This window comes from Gastrolobium bilobum, unplaced genomic scaffold, assembly GCF_033153095.1.
Source record: "Gastrolobium bilobum isolate Gb01-03AN ecotype WA unplaced genomic scaffold, APGP_CSIRO_Gbil_v1 utg1031, whole genome shotgun sequence".
In the NCBI taxonomy this organism is placed as follows: domain Eukaryota; kingdom Viridiplantae; phylum Streptophyta; class Magnoliopsida; order Fabales; family Fabaceae; genus Gastrolobium; species Gastrolobium bilobum.
In genome coordinates this window covers 646,653-658,260 of record NW_026899326.1, presented here as the reverse complement: position 1 = coordinate 658,260, position 11,608 = coordinate 646,653, and the positions used below count along the sequence as shown (strand labels likewise).

Sequence of the window (11,608 nt, the reverse complement as noted above, 5' to 3'; positions counted from 1 at the left end):
CACACAAAGAATAGTCAAAAACTTAATTTCCAAATGTGAGAATTTTCAATCGTGCTTATGGCTGTTGCAAACAAGTATGATGTTCTCTAACGTGAGATTTTGAAAATTTAAGAAATAGAGATAACGGAAGAGGAGACTAAGGACAATGTTTATTAAACATATAATTATTATATTTGTGTGTTTTCATATCCTTAGGATAATGTTTGGTTCATTACTTATTATGTTGTGGGAAGAAAGTGAAATTTTAATGTTTGAAATGTTTACCGAAAATGTTAGTGCATTTTTATATGTTTGCTTTGATATATAATCAACGAAAATTGTTCATTTGGATTTTCAATATTATGTGACATTATTTAGTACATAATTTAGATAACTACATTAGAATTCATAGTAAATTTTTTTCCTAATAAATTTATGAAAGTATGATAAATTTTTTGATAATTTGATATGTTAAATTTTGACCCCACCTAATTTTTTGGATTGCCTCTGCACATATCATCACCCACAACTGCTCAATTCTATGCAAACTGAACTTTTATCATTTGATAAATTGGCATAACTTTTAAACATGCATCCAGAATCGTTTATTGAATATTAATTTATAACTAGACCATTATTTATCGAAAAAAACATATTTTTGTTTGGAGATATGTTATTTTTCATTAACAACCATGATGGAAATTGGACGACAAGTTATAAAATGTTATTCCCGTGGTAACTGACTTAGGTTTTAGAGTCAAATATAAAAAATAAAAAAATAATTTCCGTTACAATTAAATCCTAAAATAAATTATGGGGTTTCAACTTCTCTTGTGGAAGAAGTTTAAAACTTGCAATAAAGACAAAGTTGTGGTGGGGCCATTAAAAAAAAAATAGACACGTGTTTCGAACTGAGAATGAGAAGACAACTTTGAATCAACATGAGAATTATTTATGCTGTAAAAAATATATATTAAAATTTTATATGAATACATAAAGAAAAAATACATATAATTTTAAATGGTACAATTTTGTATCATTTTAAGTGAAGCTCTCAGGTATAAAATTAGGATGATAGAGAAAAGAAGAAAATGATGAAGGAGAAAGAAAATAAAAAAATATCAAAATACAATATTTTTATGTAAAATGACACAAAATTATGTTATTTAAAAAAAGATATTTTTTATAAATGAAACCACAGAAAATATAGGCAATAATTTGCAAGATTTTTATTTTTTAATTCTAACAAAATAAATTATAAATTAATTTTTCTGCAATTAATGTAGATAAATTATATATATTGAACTCAAAAAGATGTCGTTTAGGAAAAAAAATTAAAGTATTTTTAGGAAAAGAAATTAAAGTATTTTTATAATTATAATTTATTTTAAGATTATAATAATCTTTTTCGTTATAATTTTTTAATCTTTCAGTTCAAAATAACATCTTTTTAAGAATTATAAATAACTTAAGTGTATAAACATCTTTTAAAGTGATAACTTATTTAATTTTTATTTTACACATTTTTATTTTACACATTGACCTTGACTCTTAGAATCTATTAATTATTACCAGCACTAGAATCAAATAGGGTCCCACAAAACCAAATGAGCATTAAAACCCATTACCTTCCTCCATTCTCCGTCCAAATTCCAACCAAACGCCATTTCTCTTTCAAATCACAATGGCAACCAACCAACCCACATCATTGGGATCCGACCCGAACCCGAAACAGAACCCGAATCTCGCACCCTCACCGTACCTACAAGATATGAACGAACTTGAGAGAGTCTTCAACCGCTTCGACGCCAACGGCGACGGCAAGATCTCCGTCGACGAGCTCGACAGCGTTCTCCAAACTCTCGGATCCGGCGTGTCGTCGGAGGAGCTCCGCCGCGTCATGGACGACATCGACACCGACCACGACGGCTTCATCAGCCTCCAGGAGTTCGCCGCCTTCTGCCACTCCGAAACGCCGGACGGCGGCGCCACCGAGCTCCGCGACGCCTTCAATCTGTACGATCGCGACAGGAACGGCCTCATCTCCGAGGCGGAGCTCCACCTGGCGCTGAACCGCCTCGGCCTGAAGTGCTCCGTCGAGGAATGCCGCGAAATGATCAAGTCGGTGGATTCCGACGGCGACGGCAACGTCAACTTCGACGAGTTCAAGCAGATGATGACGAGCAAGAACCGTAGGGTCAATGGCTCAGTACAAATTCTCTGAGTCTTCGGCGCTTTCTGCTTCCATAGTACGATTTTCTCTATGTTTTTTCTTTCACTTTATATAAATAATCTTTGTGGTGAATTGCTCAACTGAAACTTTAGACATAGATCGAAATCAAACCAAGACGATCATGGAAAATTTTCATATGCTTTGGTTTATCTCAGAATTTGTGTTGTGCATTTGCAAACTTGTGTTCTTCGTGTTTTGTTTTTGTTTTTTCTTCTTCTTGATTATCGTTTTAGATTCGTCAGAAAAGGTCAATTTCGGTTGCTGCTGAATTTAAACTTTTAAAATATATATATATATATATATATATATATATATTAGAAGGAGAAAGTAAATTGATCTGATAAAGCATTGACTTATCATGAATAGTTAAGATACTATCGTATAGTTATGTAAATAACAACATATAAGAGAATTCATGTGCAGCAGGCAGTTAAATTCTTCAATTTAATGGCAATTGAAGGGTTTTTTTTTTCCATTAAAAGCTTTTGAAAATGAAGGGGATTGTTATGATGATGAATGAAAATGCTGATCCGTAAGGAGATTTTGGTATAAGTATTACAAATATGAGATGATATTTTCATAATAGGTGATGAGTGTGTATAATGAATTTGACTCTTTTGAAGTCAATGATGTATTTTAGAGGAGAACATATATAGAGTTATAACCTTTAACTGAACAATTAAGGAATTTGGTTGTTTGTATTATGGGATTAATATGTATCGTGTTGGATGAGATAATTTTATTTTTTCTATATGGCTTTAATGTCTTTATAGTAAATGTAATTAAGTTATCTACATTCACTCTAAAAATGATATCGTTTTGGGTTAAAAGATTAAAAAATTATAATAAAAGACTATTATAACCCTGAAATAAATTATAATTACAAAAATACCTTGATTTTTGTCCCAAAATGACGTCATTTTAGGTTTAATGTAGATAACTTATTTACATTGATCGCGGAAAAAACGAACCCTTTCTATATACACATAAAAGTGTGTTGTGGGCAGGGGGTGTGCAAAAAAATTGATTTATTTGCCCTACCCTTGATCTATCTGACCTTGACCTGACCCATAAATATCCATATTTTTTGAACTGGGTTTAGATACTGACCCACTTTTATTTTGGTTAGTTTTAGACCTAACTTGTTTTAATAATGACTCATTGACCCAAAACTTGACCCACACTCATTATGTGAAAAAAAAAGAAAAAAAAATCACAATTACGTTAAAAGAAAAGTTTTAATATAAAACAATTACGTCAAAATTTTTTATGGAAAATATTTCCATCAAAATTTTTCACAATTTTTTGACGAAATTTTTTTTCATCAAAATTTGTGACTAAAAACATTTCTGTAAAAAAATTTGACGGAAAAATATTTTTGTCAAATTTTTTTATAGAATCTAAATTTCGTCAAAATATTTCACAAAAACATATTCATCAAAATTTTTGTAGAAACACATTTCCATCGAACTTTTTTGACGGAAAAAAATTTCATCAATATTCTTTACAGAATTTAAATTTCGGCGAAAGTTTTAGACGGAAACACTTTCGTTAAATTTTTTGACAAAAAAAAATTTTCGTCGAAATTTTAGTGAAACATATTTCCATTGAAAATTTTCGACAAAATATTTTCATCAAGTTTTTTGATAAAAAATATTTGCATCAAAATTTTCAACGGAACACATTTCTGTCAAAATTTTTCGTAAAATATTTTGAAAGAAAAAATATTCTTTAAAGAATCTAAATTTCGTCGAAAGTTTCAATGAAACATTTTCCTCAAAGAAATTTTCATCAAAACACATTCGCATCGAAATTTTGAACAAAAATTTTTCGTCAAAATTTTTGACGGAATTCATTTTTCCTTTAAAACATTTGATGGAGGAAATCATTTTTATCAAAACTTTTGACGGAAACTAAATTTCATCGAAAATTTCGATAAAAAATTTATTTTTGTAAAAATTTTCATTAGAGAAAAAATTATGTCGCTTTTGTAATATTGTATATTTTGGGTTTGAATTTATGAATAGTAGACATTATGTAATTTTTTAATATATCATTGTTAAAATTAGTGATTTGTCATCTTAAGATGGGAAGAGAAGAGCGTTCTCTCATCTTTTACTTTTCATTAATTTTCACTAATTTTGCTTCACATGTGCAGGGGTTTAAAATTACATTCCTTTATTTATTTAACAAATATTAAATTTATTATAAAATTTATATATTTTAAAACAAAAAAAATAATTAAATTAAATGAGTTTAAAAAATAAATCAATAACTATAAAAAAAATCAAATTAAAAACATGTTTTGAAACCATGTCAAAAACGGGTCAGGTCGAATTTGACCCACTTCAGAACCCAAGTCTGACCCACTTCAGAACCCAAGTCTGACCCACTTCAGAAACCAAGTCAGGTCAGATCCGACCCAGTTCTGAACTAGTTCAAAAAAATCCAAACCAAGTCAGACCTGACTTGGATCAAATTAAAGCGGGTCGGGTCAAAATATCTGACCTATAAAATCAAGTTGGGTCGAGTCGGCACAAAAATCTGACCCGATCTGACCCATGCACAACCCTAGGTGTGGGGTTATGTGGGGAGAAAAGAGGGAAAAAAACAACATGGGCCTCAAATCTTCTTCAGCCAGCGATTATAGTACATAGTTATGATATGAAAATTATTTTTTTCTTTCTCTCCACGTCAACCGACAATTTCTGAAGAGAGAAAAAAAATAATTTTAATATTATAACTATATATTCTCTGTACATAGTTATAAGGGGCATGATATTGTAACAACCAATTAGTGTTACTACCAATGTTACTACCAATCAATTTCATCGTTAGATCGATAACCATACAAAGGTGAAAATAAATATAAAGTATTAAATATGAGGAATCATAACCATACAAAGATGGAATTAATTATAACCGTTGGATCAACATAGTCGATCTAACGGTGAAATTGATTGGTAATAACATTGGTAATAACACTAGTTGGTTGTTACAATATCCTTTCCCTAATTATGGGGATAATCGGTGGCAGAAAAAGATTTTTTTTCTACAGCAACATAAGAAATAAGTTTTCCTATATATTTCATAATTTTATTGGTAGATCTTTTAATTATTAATTATAACTTCTTTTTTTCTAAAGTACCCATTTTCCTTTTGAAAAATCTAAATTCGTATATATATTTTTTAAAACATTTTATAGTTCGACTATTAATTTCCTGTTGCCTTTTTTTAAACTTAAATTTGATTAATAGTCATGACGATAATAAACAACATTATTTGTTGATGAATCTAAAATAGGGAGTAAATTATCATTTGGATCTTTAAAAATTAGATCAATAGCACCTATTTTTAAAAGATTAAAGTGATGTCAATTTAATTTTTCATAAATATCTAAAATTGGATGTTAACTTTTAAAAAAAGGATTATGTTAAATGAATAGTTGAAGACTAAGTCTTGAGAACATGGGGGACGAGTGGAGCGGGTCAATTTTCTTTTAGAAAAGTAGGAACGATGGATGTGGCCAGTGGCCACAACTAAGCATTGCGATAAGTCCCCTAAGTAAATGGCACAAGCAATTGGGCATATTTCAAATTTTTTTGAAATGCATTATTATTTAACTTTACAAGCTTCTCGACCGTTAATTCGGTTAGATTCCGATGACTCGCATATACATTGAATATAGTTGAATTTTGAGACGGGATGCCAATCATTTAGGTATAAGCTAGCAGCCATGCCAAACATTTTCTTCTGGCTAATGTTTTAAAAGAATAATATTCTTAATATTCCCCTTATATATGTTAGTGGCAGCTTCCAGCTTCATAAGGGACAGTGTTCAAGCTAAGGGGCTCTAACTCCACACATATCATTTTTAAGAACTTTTTTCACCTATATCTTTCGGAATAGGATATTGTGACACCCAAATAAAATTACGATCAATCATCTCACCGTTAGATTGGTAGTAGCGATCCGACGGTCCTTATTGGTCTCTTAAATAGCCCCTATATTCGTTTCTCTCTCCCTCTTCTCTCTCTGTTCTCCTCTCTCTCCTCGTTGATAACCATACACTCTGTCACCGCTCGCCGCTGCCCATATCCTCTGTCCTGACATCTGACGGCGCCGCCTTCCTCCATCGCCGTTGCATCCCGCAGACGAGCTAGGGTTCGATTTTTACAACCAAGTTCGATTTTTACCAGATATACCAGGTTCGATTTTTCTAATCTGCCTGGTATATTTCAACACAAAGTAAATGAGTTTTGTATTATTCTTATGGCCTGGTATAATTCTATGAAAAATCGAATTAAATCGATAAATCAGGCAAATCAGAAAAACCAAACCTGGTATATCTGGTAAAAATCGAATTTGGTTGTAAAAATTGAACCCTAGCTCGTTCGCGGGATGCAGCGGCGGCGCGGCGACGGAGGAAGGCAGCGTCGTCGGACGTCAGGAGAAAGGATATGGGCGGCGGTGGCAGAGTGTATGGTTATCAACGAGGAGAGAGAGAAGAGAACAGAGAGAGAGAGAAACGAATATAGGGGCTATTTAAGAGACCAATGAGGACCGTCAGATCGCTACTTCCAATCTAACGGTGAGATGATTGGTCGTAACTTTGTTTGAGTGTCACAATATCCTATCCGATATCTTAATAAGAACTTAAAAAAAAAAAAAACTATTATGCGAATCAATCATACAACATGGACAATTTATTTATTTATTTAGTGAATATTGGTCTAATCTAGCGCCTCTCTACACTAGTTATCATATATTGTTTTTTTAAGTATTGTTCCCGTTATGATTAGGTTATGTCGTCTTTTTTTTTTCCCCCTTGCTGATCACAAGTTTAGATTACGGGAAGTATAATCCATATAAGATAACAAAAATCACCAACCTTATTAAAAATTTAAAGTGAAATTATATATCATTTATTGAAGTGATAATTATGTCTTTTTCTTTTGGTAAAAAAATTATGTCCTTTTCTAATCAAAGCAGGCACGGAAATTCTCCATATAAAGTGTAGATTAAATTATTTTAAAAAAATTTATAGTTTTACTGAATTTTCAAAAAAAAAAAACTCTCTTTCATTTCTTATAACTATTAATTTGTCTATCAACAATTAAGCATCTTTTACATCAAGTGATATAGAGTTCGGTTCTTACTGTTATCGTTCTTCTAATAAAAATATTTCAACACAAAGTAAATGAGTTTTGTATTATTCTTGTTCCAAACCCTATAAAAAGGGGCTATTGGTGTGGAGGTGGAACTATATATTATCCAAACTTAAAGTTTAAAAGGCTCCTACACTGAGAAGTGTGTTAAGGTGCTGTTTGGTACGTAGATTCTTTTTGAAATCTTGAAAAAGTGGGTGGAAAAAATTATTTTTCCACATTTGATAGATGAAAGAGTAAGGACGCGTTTGGTATCCGGCTTATTTTTGAATGTCCGGGAAAGGCAGGTAGGGAAAACTGTTACCTGCGTTTGGTAGCCCCAAATCTATAACTTTCCTGGCTAAAATTGTTTACTGAAAAATGTGAGTGTTTGATAATTTTGGTACAGATTGACAAATATGAAATCCAAAAAATATGTGGGGTTTTTCGCTACCCGGGGAACCAAAAAGTGGGATGCAAAGTTATTGACAAAACTGACATTGTCCTTGTACAATATGAGGATAAGGTCTTCGCAAAAGAGAACCACATGTTACTCCCATTGTAAGGTATACTTGTAGATTGTTGAAATCTGGGCTGCATGCTTTGAACATGCTACTCCCATAGTGGAACCCGTAAGTAACTGTATGGGTTTTTTTTTTCTGCTAAAAAGTGGAATATTATTTTGCAGAGCTCCCACCAAAGCAAAGTTGGGTTATTTTGCATAGTTCCCTGGCGTCAATAGATCTGACTCACTTCAAACTCAAATCTCTGTCAGTTTGTCTTCAGGAAGGAACGTTAGAAATTTTGAATCAAAAGGGTAAAGCTGAGGTTATTTTGGTAAAATAACCTCACGTTCCAACTAATATTTCATAACCAACCAAACACAAACTCAGTAAAATAACCTTAATTTTTCCAGGAAAATATAGGTCTACCAAATAGTTTTTTAATAATATTCCAGTAAAATATATTTCCGGCTACATTCCAGTAACAATTATTTCCCAGATAAAAAAATATTTCTCCTCTACCAAACGCCCCCTAAAAGTATTCTCATGAAGTTTTTTTCCCCATCATTTCATTTTATACTACATAATCCCATTTACAAATACTATACAAGATGTGGTATTTTTCCCCCATCTAGTGGGAAAGTAGTTAGACATTTGCCAGACCAAATTACCCTCATCATCAAACATTGATACTCTCGTTGGCGGACGTATTTGGTTGCAAACGTGTGCAAGTGCACACATAAATTTGGTCAAATATTTTTCTAATAAAGAAGAGATATATATTTTAAGGAAAAAAGATGTGTCATTTTAAATGACACACCTTATATCATTTCACTCTCACAAAGAGATGAGACCCACATCATTAAAACTTTTTTCACTCATTCTCTCTTCCATGATTTATCTATTTCTCTCACGTAAAATGACATAACTTTGTGTCCTTTAAAATAATACACATTTTTTCCATATTTTAATTAATTAGGAATGTCACTCAAGAAGCAATTTTAGTGACTGCATTGCCAGAAATACAAGCACAGATACTAAGAAAGAAACACATCTTATTTACTGCTTATGTTTTAGTAATTTTATATCATTAAGTTGATTACTATTTTTTTATGTTAAGTCGAAATTTTTTTTTTAGGATTATATCCCTTAAATTTCGTTCATATTAAGAAAAAGACAAGTTATATAATATTAAAGAAAATGAGATGACACATTATTCAATTAATTGATCTTGTCTTTTTCTTAATATGACAAAAAATTTGGTTCATGTAACATGCGGGATATAAATCCCTTTTTGTTTATATTCTTTTATTCTTTAATGCATTTAAAATTTTGTATAATTTTTTTTTTTTTTGGAGGCAATGTCCCCAAACTCCCTCCACTAAATATTTGGACTAAATATGCACACATAAATAAAATTTTCTGGGTCCGCTACTGGATACGCTGACACCAACACCAAAACACAGTTCCTTCTCTCTGGCCTTGAGCAAGAGCGATTTCCTCATGTGCATAAAACCATATGAAAAAGGGTTTAGTGACTGTACAGTAACTGAATGTAAAAATCGGTCCAGTACACTATGTTCTCCTGCGAGAAACAGTTGTAATATTTTTTGCACTATATTCTCGCGGAAGAACTTAGTGCACTTGACCGTCCAGTCACTTTATTTTCATTTTTTCCTATGAAAAAAGGATCCTTGGTACTTGGTTCCATGTCTTCCTTTTTTCCTACGCTGATCTGTAGAAGTTTCAAAGGTCCAACTTTTATTCGTAGGTTCTCAAAAATGAAAGCCATCATCCTCTTTTTTAGTGGCGGAGCCAAGCTTAAATTTCAGCTCGTGGCAAAATATTATATGTGTATTTTTTTTTAATTTTTGTTAGTTCATATCATAATATATTTAAGTTATATTAAATACAGAGCATTTGAGCAGGCAGTAATAAGAAGAGTTATAGTTTTATTAAATATTTTTTATTTTTACTAAAATTATCTTCTTTTTTTATATAAGTGGAAATTGAACAGATAACCTAATATAATTTACCTAAATCTTTTACCAAAAATATTTCAAGTGTTAGATAGGGCCAAATTACAAAATGTAGTCCGGACTAAATTATAATTTTAACCCGAATTAAATTATAATTAATTATATATAATAAGTATAATTTGTTAAAATTGAGACCATGTTCTGACTATATGTGGTGGCTCCGCCACTTCTCTTTTTCCATGAAAGTCTGCCTCTAATGTTAATTGTCCAATCGGTCCAAGATCTATCCCATTTTCGACCATTGTTGAACCTTCTCCAGGAGCATGGTATTTTAGGTCGTTCTGGGCACTAGTGTTTTTTGTTTGTGTTTCAAAAGTGAGAATCATGATGGTAGTTTTGTAAATTCTCCTCGTAAACCAAACATACATTCAAGAAATTTAAACAACATTTTCCGTAATATTTTAATTTACTAAATAATTTTTTAATAATATTTTTGAGAAAAAAAAAATTCAACATATTTTTAATAATTGTGATTTTCAGATATTTTTTTTTCCTGTATCAAATGCCCTTTAAATGTATAATATATAAAATCATTAATTTATTATCGGCTAACAAATTAACTTTTTTGGTGAGTTGGTTGCTTTACGTGATAGATGAGTGGCTTGCGGTTGCTTGACATTGTATTAGAGAGTTCATTGAGGAAAACCTCAAATTGTCCGAAGCCTGAGGCCCTCCCTATCACGTTCAGTTTCGTGTGCTACATCTCGCAATGAAAAAAGAAGGCAATAGCAGAAGGTGATATATCCTGTATCACCATTTTATGTCGCTTTATCTGATAGCCTTGGGATCTTGTTAACGAACGTAATGCTACGTCTAGAAGACAACTATGATCTCGAACGAATAAATCTTTAATGCTACTATTCTACTAAAGATTCAGTACATCCCACTAATAGAAATATTACATATTACATGTCAGTTAAAGTTTTCTTTTCTCTGTCAAATTTTTTGTCTCTCTTGTGACGTATATTGCTTCCATTGATGTGCACTGAATCTTGATGTTGTCTCGAACCCTTAGTCTCTTACTAAGCGTTGCGGTTATCTCGAACGTAACATTCAGACACAAGTTTGAAGCGGGACTCAATTGTCGATCTTTTATGTCGTTGGGCCCAAATTAAGATTTGTTGGATCTTGCTCCTTGAAAACAGCCCAAAGACTTACCCACGTTACCACATATGTCATCATACTTAAGGCCTACTTGACCAACAAAACTTAAGGCCTAGCCCAAGGAAGCAAGCCGTTTCTTTGAAGACTTGTGCTTTGATGTTGTCCAAAAAAAAAAGCACAGGGTTGCTATAATAAAACAATAAGGGAAAATTGTTTGTCATTTTAAATGACAGAAAGTTATGTCATTTTAAGAGAGATACAGACACGGAAAATTTGAATTTTAAATTAAAAAAACCACCCACTTTCTCTCTCCCATGATTCTGTTTTTCTGTGTCTATCTCTCTCCTAAAATGACATAATTTATGTCATTTAAAATGACAAATACCAAACTCAAACAATAATAATAATAAAAAAAGAATTTTTTTTTGGATACAGAAAAAGAAAGAAAGATAGATGAGCCTCTATTTGCCATTTGAAGTTTATCTTATAATCTTTCACTAAAAAAATTTACTACTATAATCACCAATGTGGATTTGGTTCGCCCCAAACTTATTAGGCATCTCTAACAAATATAGACAGGGAAGGAAGGATTTAGCTTATGAA

At 31.7% G+C, this 11,608-nt stretch overlaps 1 protein-coding gene across 1 annotated transcript; it reads left to right on the top strand.

Annotated features, from left to right (window-relative positions):
• The first annotated feature begins 1,596 nt into the window (after positions 1–1,596).
• On the top strand, positions 1,597–2,409 carry LOC133289655 (calcium-binding allergen Ole e 8-like). The gene has a single exon (XM_061487642.1). The coding sequence runs from the start codon at positions 1,664–1,666 to the stop codon at positions 2,201–2,203; it is 540 nt and encodes a 179-aa protein (XP_061343626.1). The 5' UTR covers positions 1,597–1,663; the 3' UTR covers positions 2,204–2,409.
• The last annotated feature ends 9,199 nt before the right edge of the window (positions 2,410–11,608 follow it).